Raw genomic sequence first — 19,055 nt, 5'->3', positions numbered from 1 at the left:
CATACCTATGCTTCGGCGGACGCCAGCCTAGGTAGAAGAGTCCTGCAGGCGGCAGTTGCCTCCCCGTAGGGGAGGGCTGTCTTGCAGCTCTAACATGAGGTATTTCTTTACCCACCCTGGGACAGCTTTTGGACGTCCCAATCGTCTGGGTCTCCCAATAGAGCGCCGAAGAAGAAGGGAATTTTGTTACTTACCGTAAATTCCTTTTCTTCTAGCTCTTATTGGGAGACCCAGCGCCCGCCCTGTTGTCCTTCGGGATTTTTGGTTTGTTTGCGGGTACACATGTTGTTCATGTTGAACGGTTTTCAGTTCTCCGATGTTACTCGGAGTGAATTTGTTTAAACCAGTTATTGGCTTTCCTCCTTCTTGCTTTTGCACTAAAACTGGTGAGCCAGTGATCCCACTGGGGGTGTATAGCCAGAAGGGGAGGGGCCTTACACTTTTTAGTGTAATTGCTTTGTGTGGCCTCCGGAGGCAGTGCTATACACCCAATCGTCTGGGTCTCCCAATAAGAGCTAGAAGAAAAGGAATTTACGGTAAGTAACAAAATTCCCTTCTTCTCAGAATGTACCCGACTGTTGATTTTGCTACTCCAAGCATGTCTGCTATCTCTCTGATGGATTTTTTCTTTTTTTTCAGCCTCAGGATGTTCTGATTCACCTCAATTGAGAGTTCCTTAGACCGCATGTTGTCTGGTCACAGCAACAGCTTCCAAATGCAAAACCACACACCTGTAATCAACCCCAGACCTTTTAACTACTTCATTGATTACAGGTTAACAAGGGAGACGCCTTCAAAGTTAATTGCAGCCCTTAGAGTCCCTTGTCCAATTACTTTTGGTCCCTTGAAAAAGAGGAGGCTATGCATTACAGAGCTATGATTCCTAAACCCTTTCTCCGATTTGGATGTGAAAACTCTCATATTGCAGCTGGGAGTGTGCACTTTCAGCCCATATTATATATATAATTGTATTTCTGAACATGTTTTTGTAAACAGCTAAAATAACAAAACTTGTGTCACTGTCCAAATATTTCTGGACCTAACTGTATATCCTGCTGTAACTAAATAGAAGCCTAATGCATATAAATAAAACATAGAGTACTTAGCAAACACTATTTTTGATCAAAAAAGCGTAAAGCCATTCCACCGCGACAAGGTATACCCAATCGGGACAGCACATACTTTCTCTAATATTAAAACCTCACCATGTGTCAACAGACATCAGTCTGAATAAGGGCAGAGAGTGGCTGGGTCCCAACTGGACACTAAGTACTCTAGGTTTTATTTATATGCATTATTCTTCTATTCAGTTACAGCAGGGTATATGTTCATATTATTTTCTTCTTTGTTTTTACTATTTAGATATTAGTGACTGAATAGAAATCTTATGCACACTTTGCTGCAGAGTCTTTTGTGTGCATTCCCGTAGACTTGCATGAGAGGTGATAAATTCGCAGTTTACAAAATACACATGCATTGTAAGTTCACTTACACAGCATACACACACAGCTAAAAAAGCAAAGCGCATCTACACAAACATTTAAGATATCAATATAGTTAGTTGCAAGACAGGAAGTAGAACAAACATAGCAAAGTAATGTCCCACGCTGCCTACATATTATACACTTGCATTGTTTAGTGCCTTTTCATGTGGCACCATAGGGTGTTTTTATCCTTTATTTAACCTAATAAATAAAATGGCATGGTCTCCCCCCTATATTTTGATAACCAGCCAAGTTAAAGCTGTCAGCTGTGGGTTGGTATTATCAGGCTGGGAAGGTCCATTGTTATTGGGTCCTTCCCAGCCTAAAAAAACTAGCCCACAACCACCACAGAAGTGGCACATAATATTAGATGTGCCAATTCTGGCTCTTTGCATTGGCTCTGCCGCTGTACCAGGGAAATATGGGTATTGGTAGCTGGGGTTGATGTCAGCGGTGAATTGTCAGCTTGCATCAAGCCCAGAGTTTATGGAGAGACACCTAGCAGATAAACCAGTAAATGGGGAAAGAAAACACACAAAGAAAATATATAAAACAAAAAACACTTCTGGACTCTGAATGTACTGGCTTCACAATCTGAGCTCAAACATTTTTATTTATTTTTGTATATATTGATCATTGCAGTGACATATTGACACCGCTATTACACTTTTCTTTGTCGCTCCATTGGGAGACCCAGACAATCGGGTGTATAGCTTCTGCCTCCGGAGGCCACACAAAGTATTACACTTAAAAGTGTAAACCCCTCCCCTCTGCCTATACACCCCCCCGTGCATCACGGGCTCCTCAGTTTTTATGCTTTGTGTTGAAGGAGCGATCTCCTTGTCAAGGCCCCCTCTCGGGTGGCATGCCAACACAGCCTGAACATTGCTCTGGAGACTCTCCAGAGATTCGGGTGGATCATCAATTTCCCAAAGTCAAAATTGACACCGACCCAATCGCTGACATATCTCGGGATGGAGTTTCATACTCTCTCAGCGATAGTGAAACTTCCGCTGGACAAACAGCGTTCACTACGGACAGGGGTGCAATCTCTCCTTCGAGCCCAGTCGCACCCCTTGAGGCGCCTCATGCACTTCCTAGGGAAGATGGTGGCAGCAATGGAGGCAGTTCCATTTGCGCAGTTTCATCTGCGTCCACTTCAATGGGACATTCTCCGCAAATGGGACAGGAAGTCGACGTCCCTCGACAGGAACGTCTCTCTTTCTCGGGCAGCCAAGGCCTCCCTTCAGTGGTGGCTTCTTCCCACTTCTTTGTCGAAGGGGAAATCATTCCTACCCCCATCCTGGGCTGTGGTCACGACGGACGCGAGTCTGTCAGGGTGGGGAGCGGTGTTCCTCCACCACAGGGCTCAGGGTACCTGGACTCAGCCACAGTCCTCCCTTCAGATCAATGTTCTGGAGATAAGGGCAGTGTATCTAGCCCTAAAGGGGTTCCAGCCGTGGCTGGAAGGCAGGCAGATCCGAATTCAGTCGGACAACGCCACGGCGGTGGCATACATCAACCACCAAGGCGGCACACGCAGTCGGCAAGCCTTCCAGGAAGTTCGGCGGATTCTGCTGTGGGTGGAAACCACAGCCTCCACCATCTCCGCAGTTCACATCCCGGGCGTAGAAAACTGGGAAGCAGACTTTCTCAGTCGCCAGGGCATGGACGCAGGGGAATGGTCTCTTCACCCGGACGTGTTTCAAGAGATCTGTTGCCGCTGGGGGAAGCCGGACGTCGACCTAATGGCGTCCCGGCACAACAACAAGGTCCCGGCATTCATGGCACGGTCTCAAGATCACAGAGCTCTGGCGGCAGACGCATTAGTTCAGGATTGGTCGCAGTTTCGGCTGCCTTATGTATTTCCTCCTCTGGCACTGCTGCCCAGAGTATTAGCCAGGCTTCCGCAGGTACGCACGTTCCTGCAGGGGGTTTGCCACATTGTCCCTCCTTACAAGCGCCCGTTAGAACCCTGGGATCTGAACAAGGTGCTAACGGCTCTTCAGAAACCACCTTTCGAGCCAATGAGAGATATTTCTCTTTCACGCCTTTCACAGAAGGTGGTCTTCCTAGTGGCAGTCACATCACTTCGGAGAGTGTCTGAGCTAGCTGCACTGTCATGCAAAGCCCCCTTCCTGGTGTTTCACCAGGACAAGGTGGTTCTGCGTCCGGTTCCGGAATTTCTCCCTAAGGTGGTATCCCCTTTTCATCTCAATCAGGATATCTCCTTACCTTCTTTTTGTCCTCATCCAGTTCACCAATGTGAAAAGGATTTGCACTTGTTAGATCTGGTGAGAGCACTCCGGCTCTACATTTCTCGTACGGCGCCCCTGCGCCGCTCGGATGCGCTCTTTGTCCTTGTCGCTGGCCAGCGTAAAGGGTCGCAGGCTTCCAAGTCAACCTTGGCTCGGTGGATCAAGGAACCAATTCTTGAAGCTTACCGTTCTTCGGGGCTTCCGGTTCCTTCAGGGCTGAAAGCCCATTCTACCAGAGCCGTGGGTGCGTCCTGGGCATTGCGGCACCAGGCTACGGCTCAGCAGGTGTGTCAGGCGGCTACCTGGTCGAGTCTGCACACTTTCACGAAACACTATCAAGTGCATACCTACGCTTCGGCAGATGCCAGCCTAGGTAGGCAAGTCCTTCAGGCGGCGGTAGCCCACCTGTAGGAAGGGGCCGTTTTACGGCTCTATTACCGAGGTATTCTTTTACCCACCCAGGGACTGCTTTTGGACGTCCCAATTGTCTGGGTCTCCCAATGGAGCGACAAAGAAGAAGGGAATTTTGTTTACTTACCGTAAATTCCTTTTCTTCTAGCTCCTATTGGGAGACCCAGCACCCGCACCTGTTCCCTTCGGGCTGTTGTTCTTTTGTGTACACATGTTGTTCATGTTGAATTGTTCTGGGTTCATGGTTTTCAGTTCTCCGAACATCCTTCGGATTGAATTTACCTTAGACCAATTTATAAGTTTCCTCCTTCCTGCTTTTGCACCAAAACTGAGGAGCCCGTGATGCACGGGGGGGGGGTGTATAGGCAGAGGGGAGGGGTTTACACTTTTAAGTGTAATACTTTGTGTGGCCTCCGGAGGCAGAAGCTATACACCCGATTGTCTGGGTCTCCCAATAGGAGCTAGAAGAAAAGGAATTTACGGTAAGTAAACAAAATTCCCTTCTTTTTTACCGTTTTTTTCCCCCAATCCTTTTAAATTAATATTCACATTTGTTTCTGACAGAATATGGTTTGCTAGAACGCTACTGATTATATGGTTCTCCAAGCGTACAGAAAGAAATAGTAAGTTCCTTCTCCTTTCTTATTAATTTGCTATCATTAAAAACCTGTTAATTTCTGTAATTGTGTCCGCTGTACAAGGGCTGGTAGTTCTCATATTTTCTGCTATGAAGAAGAAAAATTGCCCTGTGGCAGCTTAGACTTTCCCATTGTTACCACTTGTTACCACTGGCTCAAAAATATATTGATCTGCTTGTTAATTTCGGTGGGGAACAATCTGCTGCACGACTCCTCTGATAGCGCCTTATTTCTTACGGGACCGGTGGGTTGGGTGACACGCTGTGCTGCAAATCGCTCTTCTACTACTTCCAAGTAATTGATTGTTGTAAGATGACCTGTAACATATGCGTGGTGAAAATGAGAACAAAAGACTTGCCTGTAAAATACACCAGATTAGATGAGTAGATGGATGCGTGTCCTCCCCTGGAGGTTTGTTGTAGGCTGCAGAGGTTACCGGTGGCGTGGATGCCTATGTTGAAGTTGTTCACCTCGGGACTGGCAGCGAGGGCAAGGTAAGCAGGTGTTCCGTGAGGCGGCCTTCAAGGGGTGAATGCTTCTCCTACCTTGTGCAGCAAGGAGCTAGCACCGGTATCCAGGAGCGGTTTCTGCCCCCCACAGGCTTCCGTAGCCTGTCTTGAGTTCTGTGACATCACAAGTTCTCTTCACGCGTGCGTTCGGGTATCCACGGAAGCCGCTGGCCGGGGCTCCTGGATACCGGCGCTAGCTCCTTGTCGCACACCGCTTATCCTGCAGAAGCATTCACCCCTTGAAGCCCGCCTCGCAGAACACCTTCATACCTTGCACTCGCTTCCAGTCCCGAGGTGAACAACTTCAACATAGGCCTCCACGCCACCTGTAACCTCTGCAGCCTACAACAAACCTCCAGGGGAGGACACACATCCATCTACTCATCTAGTCTGGTGTATTTTACAGGCAAGTCTTTTGTTCTCATTTTCACCCCGCATATGTTACACATCACTGGTTTGTACAACGTTGTTTTGTGAGCGCTATAGTCTTCTGTTTATCACTATACAGTGGAACCTCACTTAACGATTAACCCAGTTAGCGAGAATTTCGCTTAACGAGCAAAGCTTGTTGTAAATTTGTAACTCTGTTTACGAGAAAGCTTTGCTGTACGAGCAAAATACTCAGCGCACATGCTTCCGATTCCGTACATCCACCGCGCTCTAGCCCGCTCTTCCAGTCCAAACACACACACACACACACACACACACACACACACACACACACACACACACACACACATTATGCTCACCTTGCCTTCCCTTCCATCGCTGGCCTCCTGGTTCTTGTAGTTCGCCGGTACAGGATGTGTATCGGTAACCATCGCAACGAGGGAGGAACTTCCGCTGTCAGCCGCTACTCAAAGCCAGCGGGCTGGCCAATCGGAGGCAAGCGGCTCATGCCTTTGACGTCAGCGCTCTGGCAGCGGAAGTTCCTCCCTCGTCGCGATGGTTACCCGATGCACAGCCTGTACCGGCGAACTACAAGATCCAGGAGGCCGGTGATGGAACGGGAAGGTAAGGTGAGCATAATGTGTGTTTGTGTTTGTGTGCATGTGTTGAATGGCACAATAGGGGACCAGGATGGGACATTTAACAAGTTGTAGAACGAATTGTCTGCATTGCAATGATTTCCTATGGGAAATCTTGCTCTGCTGAACGAGTAACTTGGTTAACAAGCAACTCCCAGAACGGATTGTTCTCGTTAACCAAGGTTCCCCTGTATCTGTTTACTTGATCCACTCTCACGCAGAGTGCATTAACTATTAGCTGCTCCAACACCAGTCTTAGGTCATTTTTAAACCATTACACCTAACACCTCTAGCTTATAGGCTTCAGCCTTTTGTAGCTTCAGCTATATAACCCATTTGCCTCTGAGCGCTGGTATATCCTATTCTCGATTTGTTGTTAGATCTATTTACTTTTCACTAGAACATGTTGAACTTGCTTTGAAATCTGTGTAGCATAAGATGTCGATTGCTTTGTGCCACAAGCTCAGATGCCCTGTGGCTATCAGCAATGGTACTAAGAGGCTGTGACATTTAAGCATGGTTCAGCCTTAAAGGGAATCTGTCAGCAGGATTTTGCCATTGAATTTGAGAGCAGCTTTATGTAGGGACAGAGAGCCTGATTCCAGCTATGTATCGCTTACTGAGCTGCTTGGTGCAGTTTTGATAGAATCCCAGTTTTCTCTGCTGCAGATCTAGCAGTGCTCAGAATGCTGAGTTGCGAATAACCCCGCCCACACTACTGACTGGTAACTTCCAGTGTACATTTGCACTGTCACGATGTTTGGTGAGAGCAGGGGACTAGGGCTCCTAGACTGGCCCTCAGACTAGGGGGACCCTAGCTATCCCTTATCTCAGAGTTACCTCTGAAAGGAAGGATGTCTGAGCCACCTACCTGACCCTGCCTCTGACCAGTCCTAATCTCATACCCCTTTCCCCTTCCCCTACCCCAGGGGAGGGCTAGGAAAGAAGTGTGATAAAATCAACAGAGAGAGACAAAAGCGGGAAACCAAAACTCTATCTCAATACACGCTCACAGAAAGGTATAAGACAATAAAGGAGTAGGAGGAAAATAAGAGCAGGGAGGAAACGGCAAGACGATGAGAGAATTCCACTACAACTCCAAGCACCACGTAATATAATCACCATCAGGACTGGGACACAACAGCACACAGACCAACACAGCAATAAACTATAGTCGGCGTGGGAAGACAGATTCCACCATCATAAAAAGGCAGGGAGTAAATGTGATAGGTTTCCAATAACATGTGATCGTAGAGGTAACAAGCAGGCTAGCAGAGTTTAACCCTTGCTAGCCTGACCATTAATTAGCACACAGCTGATCGATGCCTGAGCCAGCCAGTGTAACTCAGAAACAGGAGAGAAACCATAGTGTGGTATGTCAGAATCTGTAGTGTGAACAGTGTTTCATGCTGCCGTGACACTCGGCAAGTTTTGAGCAAAACACCTTGTGACAGGCAGCAATCAGCTGATCAAGTGGTGGGGGAGTGGGTTACACAGATTAGCTGGACTGCCTGAAATGCCACACCTAGTTCTCTTGTGATAATCTCCTGCTGATAAAACACTGATGGAACTACAGGAAGATACTGAGCAAGTGACATCTCTGGAATCAGGGAATCGGCCCCTACTTCATGCTACTTCATGCTACTCTCATTGTCAGGACTGTTGTGATTGCAAATCCCAGATTTTTAGATGCTACCGTGTTTCTCCAAGAATAAGACCTCCTGTAAAAATAAGCCCTAGTGCTTTTTTGGGGGCAAAAAAAATATATAAGACCGTGTCCGTTTTTTTCTTTTGTCCTTATACTTTCATAGTCTTGCATAGCGAAGCACAGAAATCTAATGACTTCAATGGAGTCCAGTCTGTAAGTTAGATGCAATGGTTTAAAGGGAACCTGTCACCAGTTTTTTGCCACCACCACCGGGCCTTTATATACAGCATTCTAACATACAGTATATAAGAGCTCAGGCTGCTGTGTACAACATAAAAAATACTTTATAATACTTACCTAATGGTTGCGCTGCGGTGGATGTGGCTCAGATGGGCTTCTTTGTCCTCCGGTACCGGCGCGTCCTTTTTCGGCCATTTTTGTTGCTGCCTTCTGAAGCCACGGTGCATGACGCGTCCGACGTCCTACACACTCACAGGCATTCAGGTCCTGAGCAGGCCAGATCAAAGTATTGTAGTGTGGAACCGGCGAGTGTGTATGATGTAGACGCATCATGCCCCCGCGGCTTCAGAAGGAGGACAAAGATGGCCGAAAGAGGAGGCACCGGACAACGGAGACGCCCATCTAAGCCTCATCCACCGCAGCGACTGGATTAGGTGAGTATTATAAAAGTGATTTTTATGTTCTACACAGCCACGTGGGCTCTTATATACAGCATGTTAGAATCTTGTATATAAGAGCCCACTGGTGGTGGTGCAGCTTATAGGCCAAAAAAGTGGTGACAGGTTCCCTATAACAATTCCTGTTGTAAATTGCAATTCATTCAAGGAAAATTTTAATCTACAAATAATGTGAGTTTATATTATAAATATCACTATTCTTAGCAAATAACTGAACATTTTTATACCTTTTTAGATGATGCACTTGAAGACTTAAAAGCACAGAAGAAAAAAATAGTGAGTAGACTTTATTTCGCTAAACACGTCATATATTACTGAATGGGAAGCTTTGTAATGGAGTGTCACCATCTGACTAATGTAAAATCCAGCATGGACTTCACTGGATGGATACCAAGCTCTCAAATATTGTGTTATCACTTTTATTTTATGGGGGGAAAAGTGTACTTATTAGGAAACAGATCGTGTGAAGTTGTCCTGGAACTTTTGTGAGAGATGTCGTCTTTCAACAAATTTTCCATTGTTTTACTGATTTATTTTCAGTATTCGATATTTGGGGGTACGAAATTGTCATTTTTATTCTTAGTGTTATAAAAAAAAAAAAAAAAAATGTGATTCAATATTAATCTCATAACGCTTTTTGCGGGGTTTTCTTTTACCTTTTTTAGCTGTAACCTATTTTAATAATTTATTTTTATTTTTTTAATAGTCCAATTCATGGTCTTCTATACGAAGTCTCTTATAGTCTATAGCTGGACTTCACAGCTGAACCAACATGGCAGTGATGGCGTACTTCAGCTATGGCAACCTGTGATTGTGTCAAGGGGGAGGTGGGGGTTGTTTGGAAGATTGAGTGCCTGGACGAGATTGCGGCGCCTTAAAGGAGTTGCCCACTACTTGGACAACCCCTTCTCATTTCCCTTGTTGAAAAATAAATAAGCCTATACTCCCCTCTGGTGCGGCCACGGTTCTAGCAATGTCTAAAGCGGTGGCCCACGTGAAATTATGACACGCGAGCCCTGCAACCAATCAGCACCCGGCGCCTGTCTCCCCGCCTTTGGACATTGGAGCAGGATGTGAGCGCAGCGCTGACTTCCTGCTCAAATGTCCGAAGATGGGGAGAAGGAAACCGGCACTGATTTCTCGTGGGGCTCTCATAACAATGTCACATGGACCCCAGGAACACGGCTTCAGACGTCGCTGGAATTGCAGCCGCACTGGAGAGGAGTATAGGCTTATTTATTTTTATAGGGGCGAACAAGGGAAATGAGAAGGGACAACCCCTTTTAATGCCACTGACCACCCACAGCAGCATTTGATGAGTTACCAACAGCATTGTAACACACCTGGCATCTGTCCTGTGTTGAGCGAGCTCCATTCCTGAGCCTGCACAATGATATACACATTTCATGAAGCCCTAAGGGGTTAATGCCTACATTCAATTGACCCACCTAAGTAATTCATGTAAGTGTGTAAATTCTAGTTTCTAATCTGCAATTCATTAGGCCTATGCACTTTTTTATTGGCTTCTTTGTTTTGCAGACTTTTTGCTTACCTTGTTTTCTCTGTACAACCCCTTTTATAGCCTATCTGTGGGATAGATAAGTCACTGATTGGGATGGGTGGGGGTCTTTCCACTGAGACCTTCACTAATTGGCAGAATGGGGTATTTTTTATGGGTAATTTTTATTATCCCTAGTACAAAATAAAGTATTACTTACTTTGGAGGATATTTTCCTCTTTTTGTTGCTATTTTTATATTTAGTGTAGGGACTTACAAGCATGAGGTTCCCGTGATGAGGGTTGTACTCTTCCGTTTTATGGCCATAATACCAACTAAAACCTCATATTTTTTTTGTACAGGATACATCCAGGCCCCTTTCTGTTAGGCCTTGGATATTACAGTTTCTGTCCCTGCATGATACACAGGTGGGGAACGGCTTTGTAGCCCGCCTGATCTAATAGTATGGGCGTCACCTAATAGGCTGCGGGCTTGTGACTGTGTTATCTGCATGTGTGAACAGCGCTCTATGCAAGCCACTAGTGTGCAGTTTTATCATCCAGCAATCGCCCCCTCTATTCCATGGTGTTGTGTGTGTGATTTGCTCCTCCTGCACCTGTGATGCCTCCACTTAGTGGGGGTTTAGCTGTATCCTGGTAGAGCATTAGTTTTTGGCCAGGGCGATGTACACACTGTAGACCATCTTTGCTGTAAGTAATACTTAATTTTTGGAGGATATTTATTCCTCTTTTTTTGTTACTATTTTTATACTGGTACAAAATAAAGCAGCAGGGTGGACGCCCGATCACCTCTCCACTCTGAGCTGCAGGAAAAAGCCAAGCGCAGTGCTTCGGTAGCCCCATTAGGTATGGATGGCGCTATGATAAAGTGCCTGATTGCCGATAGCCATTCTAACTGGGATCAAAATGCCTTTTTTTGCTGATTGGTGCGGGTCCCAGTTGTTGACCTTCCACCCAAAGAAATTTGACGGTAATGGTGGGCTTTGTGTGCGCATAGTTTTAGATGGGTCACTTTATCGGCTGACTGGTTCCCTTTAAAGATGTCCATGTTGAGATGCACAATAGTATTTGTCATTCATACTCTGCATTGGGCCAGGTTTACAGGTAGTGGTAGTGTTGTAGTTTTTCATCATTTATTTTGTCTGTATACAAGTGTTCTGCAATGGTTTTGTGAATCGGTTATAGCAGGTATCTTTTAAGGGTTGCAAAGGTTGCAAAAAATAAAAAATGTTGATCATTAAATCTTCCATCCAACTTTTTACTGTAATTTAGTCGGCATACTGTATCAATAAATGAAGTGGTATTTTTTCTGTTAGTTCCTGTGTAGATAATACAAAAATGGCAACTGATAGGGCTGCACTCCATGATACAATATTAATATTGCAACTGGACTGAACAATGCCAATGTCTGTGTAAGGAGATGGAAACAACAAAACCTCATCTTAAGTCAAGACTTAGTATAAGGAATAGTAGCATTTTGTTTAAAGGGAATCGGTCAGCAGGTTTTTGCTACCTGGTTTGAGAGCAGAATGATGTAGGTAAAGAGACCCTGATTCCAGCGACGTGTCACTTGGTTTACTGGGGGCAGCGGTTCTGATACTTGGAGCTTTTAAATTTAGCAATGTAGCAAAGCCTCCTCCCTTACCAGACTCTCTTTGGCACCTCATCTGTCTATAGACATTGTACAATCACAGCAGGGGGCGTGGCGGACTACCTGACCTAGTCCAGTAATAATAATCCCCTGAAGCTAAAACAAACGTTACAGGTAAACCACACAGTGTGATAAGAAATTAATCACTGAAATATGTGTATTAACCCCTACATCACACGGTTTTCTGATTACATAACAAAAACCTGTTAACAGATTCCTTTTAACCTTTCAATATCAAGTATATTTTTCAGTGAACCATCATCCTCTTACCTGATAAAGGCCACAACTCAATCATCGTGCTCTCATGCTTTTGCAGACATACTAATTTTAACTTTTTTACTTAAACCTTGAAGCCCTAAATGACAAAGCCGCCAGAGAGAGATGTCTTTCCATGGCTTCTTCTGTTCTCCACCCGCAGCACACCGGCACTCTCAGCAAAACCGTAATGTTGTGTAATAGTCAGGATTACTTAGTTTAAGCTTAAAAGCAGTTTAAGGATTTTTTTTTCCTTCTTTAATCCAAAGCTATTAATGGAAACTAAAGAGAGGAAAAGCAGAGTGTATAGAAGTGGCCAAAAGTTTTAAGACTCACACAAGTTTTGTTTTCACAAAGTTTACTGCTTCGGGTGTTTTACATCTTGTGGTCCGATGTTTCTCTGGTTACTGATGTACAATTCAGCATTTCATCACTTTGTTAACTTTTATTGATAAATATGTCAATTTTACGTTCACCCTTATATTTCAAGACTTCTTCAGTTGGTACTGGCAGTTGGATACCTGCTTCTGACTGATGGCAACTTGTTCTTATGTAATCAGAGCTAGGAGGTTATCACAATTGCTGTGTTTTTTGTTTCTCGACCTGCTTTTTGAGGATTGACCAAGTTTGCATTGTGATTAATTTCTGATATGCGCACATTGTAATGTTTCATTCATCGAGCCTTTTCATTATCACTTTCCTTATGACCTGGCCTTCATCATTCTGGAAAATGCATTTTTCATCACCAAATTGCTCATGGATTGTTAAAAGAAGTTGTTCTTGTAAGATGTTTAGATCCCATTCTTTCTTTATGGCAATGTTTTTAGGCAAAGTTGTAAGTGAGCCCCTCCATGGATAAAGAGCAACCTCACACATGAATTGTCTTTAGGATGCTTTGCTATTGGCATGACACAGGACTCTTGGTAGCGCTATTTTTTGTTCTTCAGACAATCATTTTTCCAAATGTCCCAAAAGGTATGAAGGAGGGTTTATCAGAACACGCAACCTTACTCCAGTCCTCTGCAGTCCTATCAGTGTACGTCCTGCAGAATGTATTCTGCCCTTGATGGTTTTTCTTGGAGAGAAGAGGCGGCTTTGTTTGCCCTTCTTGACACCAGACCAGCCTCTATAAACTTCTGTGCGTGCAGATGCACTGACACCTGCCTGCTGCCATTTCTGAGCAAGCTCTGCACTGGTGTTAAACTGCTCCTGTAGCTGAATCCTGTTAAAGGGAACCTGTCAGGTGCAATATGCACCCAGAACCACGAGCAGTTCTGGGTGTATATTGCTAATCCCTGCCTAACCGTCCCTGTATACACTAGCATAGATAAAAGGATCTTTAGAAAATATTTCTAAAGATCTTTTACCATATGCTAATGAGCGAGGGGATTAGTTCCATGGGTGTTAGTTCTCTGGCCAGTCACCCCCATTAGTATGTTAGTACACCCCTGTGGGGCTGCTATCATGCTAATGAATGTGCAGTGTCACAGGATGAGCTCACTCACCTCTCCGCCGCACAACACTGGATTTCGGCTCAGTGCGCATGACCCCGGAGTTTGGGTCATGGGCACTACTTCAGTTTGAAGCCAGGATTTTACACCCGGCTTCATAGTGCGCATGACCCAAACTCCGGGGTAATATGCACTGAGCTGAAATCCCTTGTTGGTCGCGATGGTGGCGGAGAGGTGAGTGACACCATCCTGTGACGCTGCATATTCATTAGCATGTTAGCACACCCACAGGAGTGTGCTTATATGCTAATGAGGGGCGACTGGCCGGGGAATTAACGGCTAGTGCCCTCGCTGATTAGCATACGATAAGATATCTTTAGAAATACTTTTTCGAAAGATCTCTTTATGTATGCTATTATATACAGGGACGGTTAGGCAGGGATTAGCAATATACACCCAAAACTGCTCGTGGTTCTGGGTGCATATTGGACCTGACAGGTTCCCTTTAAGGAGATAGTCCTTGCACTTGCTTTACTTATTAGGGCACCACGAAGCCTTCTTTACAGTAATTTAAATTGAACCTCTCTTTTTAAGTTCTTGATATTTCCATAAATGGTTGATTGAGAAGCAATGTCCTTGCCAGTAAAGCTCTTTTAATGCAAAGCAATGATGACTGCACGTGTTTGTTTGTAGGTAAGCGAAAAAGACAATAATAACAAACACCAGACTGTTGTGTTTTTTTTTTTTTTCTATAAAGGCAACCAGTCTGCTCTTATCAATTGGTCACACTGGTTACATTTTTATCAGTTGCCTTGTCGTTGTTTAACCCCTTAAGGACGAAGCCAGATTAGTACTTAATGACCGGGCCATTTTTTGCAATTTTGACCAGTGTCACTTTATAAGGTTATAACTCTGGAACGCTTCAATGGATCCCGGTGATTCTGAGATTGTTTTTTCGTGACATATTGGGCTTCGTGTTAGAGGTAAATTTAGGATGATATTTTTTTATTTTATTTGTGAAAAAATCTCAAATTTGACAAAAAAATTAAAAATTTTGCAAGTTTCAAACTTTTAATTTTTATGCCCATAAACCGGAGAGTTATGTCACACAAAATAGTTAATAAATAACATTTCCCACATGTCTACTTTAGATCAGCGCAATTTTTGAAACAAAATTTTTTGGGGTTACGAAGTTAGAAGGGTTCAAAGTTCATCAGCAATTTCCCATTTTTTCAACAAAATTTACAAAACCATTTTTTTAGGGACCACATCCCATTTGATGTGACTTTGAGAGGCCTGGGTGACAGAAAATACCCAAAAGTGACACCATTCTAAAACCTGCACCCCTCAAGGTACTCAAAACCACATTCAAGAAGTTTATTAACCCTTCAGGTGCTTCACAGGAACTAAAGTAATATGGAATGAAAAAAAATAAAAATTAACATTTTATCTAAAAATGTTACTTTAGCACTAATTTTCTTACTTTTTCAAGAGGTAACACCAAAAATTGGACCTCACACTTTGTTACCCACTTTCTTATGAGCGCGCCGATACCCCACATGTGGTCAGAAACCTTTGTTTGGGTAAATGGGAGAGCTCGGAATGAAAGGAGCAATATTTGAATTTTGGAAAGCAAAGTTGGCTGAAACAGATTGCGGGCACCATGTTGCTTTTACAGATCCCCTAAGGTACCTAAACAGCAGGAACCCCCCTCAAGTGACCCCATTTTGGAAACTAAACCCCTTAAGGCTTCTATCGAGGGGTATACTGAGCATTTTGGACCCACAGGTACTTCACAGATTTTGATAACGTTACTTTGCCATATTGAAAATTGTAATTTTTTTCTCAAAAATGTTGCTTTAGCATCAATTCTCTCATTTTTTCAAGAGGTAATTCCAAAAATTTGACCCAAATGTTTGTTACCCACTTTTTTATGAGCGCGGTGATACCTCACATGTGGTCTAAAACCTTTGTTTGGACAAATGGGAGGGCTTGGAACGAAAGGAGCAATATTTGAATTTTGGAAAGGAAATTTGGCTGAAAAAGATTGCGGGCACCATGTTGTTTTTGGAGGACCCCTAAGGTACGTAAACAGCAAAAAACCACCACAAGTGACCCCATATTGGAAACTAGGCCTCTCAAGGAATTTATCTAGATGTTTGGTGAGTACCCTGAACCCCCAGGTGCTTCACAGAAGTTTATAACGTTGAGCCATGAAAATAAAAAAATAAAATTTTACCACAAAATTGTTACTTCAACCAGGTAGCTTTTTTTTTCACAAGGGTAACAGGAAAAAAATCACCATGAAATTTATTCTGCAATTTCTCCTGAGTTTGGTGATATCTTATATGTGGTGGAAATCAACTGTTTGGGCACACGGCAGGTCTTGGAAGGGAAGGAGTGCAATTTGACTGAACATTTGGCTGGAATAATTAGTGGACGCTATGTCGCATTTGGAAAGCCCCTAAAGTGCCTAAACAGTGGAGGCCCCCCACAAGTGACTCCATTCTGGAATCAAGAAACCTCAAGGCTTTTATCTAGGTGTATATTGAGCATTTTGAATCCACGAATACTTCACAGAATTTGATAAGCTTAGGTTGCCATATTGAAAATTTTCATTTTTTTCACAAAAATGTTTCTTCAGCATCACATTTCTCACTTTTTCAAGAGGCAACAACAAAACGTGGACCACACAGGTTGTTTTCCAATTTCTTGTGAGCGCAGGGATACCCCATATGTGGCCAAAAACCTCTGTTTGGATATATGGGAGGGCTTGGAATGGAAGGAGCACCATTTGAATTTTGGAAAAGTTGAAATAAATTGCGCGCACCATGTCACATTAGCAGGGCCTCTTGGGTACCTATACATTAGAAACCCCCCACAAGTGACTCCATTTTGGAAACTGGACCCCTCAAGGATTTTATTCAGAAGTATAGTAAGCATTTTGAATCCACAGGTACTTCACAAAAATGTTGCTGTAGCAACAAATTTCTCTCTTTTAGGCTATGTGGCCATGATCCAGCGACACGGCGTCCAGTACACAGTGTCAGCCTTCCTGCAGAGATGTGAGTGTTGTCCACGGGAGAACGCAGCTGCCCATGCCCACGATTTGGGTTCAGGCTGCTGTGGAGCTCTATGTTACCTGCAGAGCACACTCATCTCTGCAGCATAAATTGACATGCTGAGGCTCGGGAAGCTGCGCCACAGGTCGGTTTATGCTGCGGAGAAAAGAAGCACAGTGGGCACGGGATTTCTAAAAATCCTTCCACTGTGCTTCTACTGCACAATGCAGCGCTATGGATGCAGGGAAAACACTCTGCGCCCAAAACGCTGCAAACCCTGATTGTGGGCACACAGCGTAAAATGCTACAATGGATGAATGGATAGATGTCAAACATATATAACGCCCCACCCCCCTGCATATTCTAAGCTGGCGCCCTTTAGTGCCTTTCATGTGGCACTAAAGGGTGCCTAGCCTTGTATTTAGCCCAAAAAGAAAAAAAAATAATTAAAATAAATGACGTGGGGTCCCCCCTATTTTTGATAGCCAGCTAGGGTAAAGCAGACAGCTGTAGCCTGCAAACCACAGCTGACAGCTTCACCTTGGCTGGTGATCAATTTGGAGGGCTCCCCAAGCTGTTTTTTTTTTTTAATTATTTATAAATAAATAATTAAAAAAAACAAAACAAACGTGGGGTCCCCCCAAATTAGATCACCAGCCAAGGTGAAGCTGACAGCTGGGGTCTGGTATTCTCAGGATGGGAAGAGCCATGGTTATTGGACTCTTCCCAGCCTAAAAATAGCAGGCCGCAGCCGCCCCAGAAGTGGCGCATCCATTAGATGCGCCAATTCTGGCGCTTCGCCCCAGCTCATCCCGCGCCCTGGTGCGTTGGCTAACGGGGTAATAAATGGGGTTGATACCAGGTGTGTAATGTCACCTGGCATCAAGCCCAGCAATTAGTTATGTCACGGCGTCTATCAGATACCCGACATAACTAATTGACAGTAATAAAAAAAAAAATTGACAACAAAAAAAAATTTATTTGAAAAAACACTCCCCAAAACATTCCCTGATTGACCAATTTATTGAAAAAAAAAAAAAAATCCGCTGTAATCCATTTGGACGTCCCACGTCGATTCTGGACCTTCTAGAATATGGGGGACACGTTCAGGGAACGTATCCCCCATTTTCTAGGTGTGAGGACCCTCCATTTGAGGAGAGTGGGTGCAATGAATCTGCACCCACCCTCCCCGGGTCACAGCTGCAGACTCTGTGCAAGCAGCAGCAGCAGCCAGCGTCTGAGTCACAGACACAGGAAGCTGACAGCCGCGCTCTGCACATGTGACCGGCACTGCTGTGAAGGAGCCAGAGGAGGGGGCCGCGGGGGATCAGCGCTCCGACAGGTATGTATGACACCGGGGGACACCGGGGGGGATAGGGGGGGACTTGGCAGGGCCTAGGGAGCAGGTTTCTGTCGCATGTGTTATGGCACATGTGACAGAAACCATAGGAAAGGGGGAAATGCGGCCGGCGCGCTACTGTGATCGGCGGTGCACGCGGCCATCTTGGATTTTCGGGAGGGGGTTGGGGGTCGGGGGGGGCACTTTGGGGATACCGAGGGGACCGGAGGGAACCGGGAAAAAGATTTATCTCCCATCTGGCATGTTTGATCATGCCAGATGGGAGATAAATCATTTTTTACCGGCGCGGTCATTTACTGTAACCTGATCATCGGTATACGGTGTATACCGGTCATCAGGTGATCGGGGACCGGAAAAACCGGCCAGAATCATGATCTCCAGGGTCTCAGCTACCCCCGGCAGCTGAGACCCCGGAAATTTTCTGACTCTGGGGGGCGCTAGACCCTTTTTTCCGACCGCCGTTAAAAAGCGGCGGATCGGAAAAAGTACCCTAATATGCCGCCGTTAAAAGGCGTATCGGCGGTCGTAAAGGGGTTAATGCTTTCTCCTGAGATGTTGTAAGCAGGTGTTTTTGTGGTAGGGCTAAAATTAAGTGGAAATGAGGTCTGTGTGATTTAAAGGACACCTGTCACCAGATATGGCCCCTATAAGCTGCGGCCACCACCAGTCAGCCCCTATATACAGCATTCTAGAATACTGTATATACGAGCCTAGGCCGCTCTGTAGAATTTAGAAAAAAAAAGCTTTTGTTGCTCTCTCCTTCAGTGCGGTCCAGTTTGATGGACATTGTGGTTTTCGGTCCGGCGCCTCCTCTCTTCCTGCGATCGCCGTCCTCCTTCTTGCTTTTTGTGGATGTCTGAGCCTTAGGTTGCCACAGTGTGAAAGCACAGCTGATTTTCTGCTAGTATAGTGCAAAGGATTTTTAGAAATATGTACAAACTGCAAAATATATCCAGAGCGTGAATTGGGTAGGGGCAAGTGGGTTTAAGATCCATAGCATGTCAATTTATGCTGCAGAAATAGGTGCAAAATTTACCCCTTGCAGTACAAAGGGTAAAATGTGCGGCTCCTTCCAAGAATTAAT

At 44.8% G+C, this 19,055-nt stretch overlaps 1 protein-coding gene across 1 annotated transcript in view; it reads left to right on the top strand.

Moving 5' to 3' along the window:
• LNPK (lunapark, ER junction formation factor) overlaps positions 1-19,055 on the top strand; it is a 107,513-nt gene that overhangs the window by 43,228 nt on the left and 45,230 nt on the right. The window contains exons 5-6 of the mRNA XM_075317364.1: positions 4,718-4,776; positions 8,910-8,950. Of these exons, the coding sequence (XP_075173479.1) occupies positions 4,718-4,776; positions 8,910-8,950 (100 nt within the window). The remainder of the gene's footprint in view (positions 1-4,717; positions 4,777-8,909; positions 8,951-19,055) is intronic.

Source organism: Anomaloglossus baeobatrachus, chromosome 7 (genome assembly GCF_048569485.1).
Source record: "Anomaloglossus baeobatrachus isolate aAnoBae1 chromosome 7, aAnoBae1.hap1, whole genome shotgun sequence".
Lineage (NCBI taxonomy): Eukaryota > Metazoa > Chordata > Amphibia > Anura > Aromobatidae > Anomaloglossus > Anomaloglossus baeobatrachus.
This window is presented reverse-complemented; position numbering and strand designations above follow the sequence as displayed.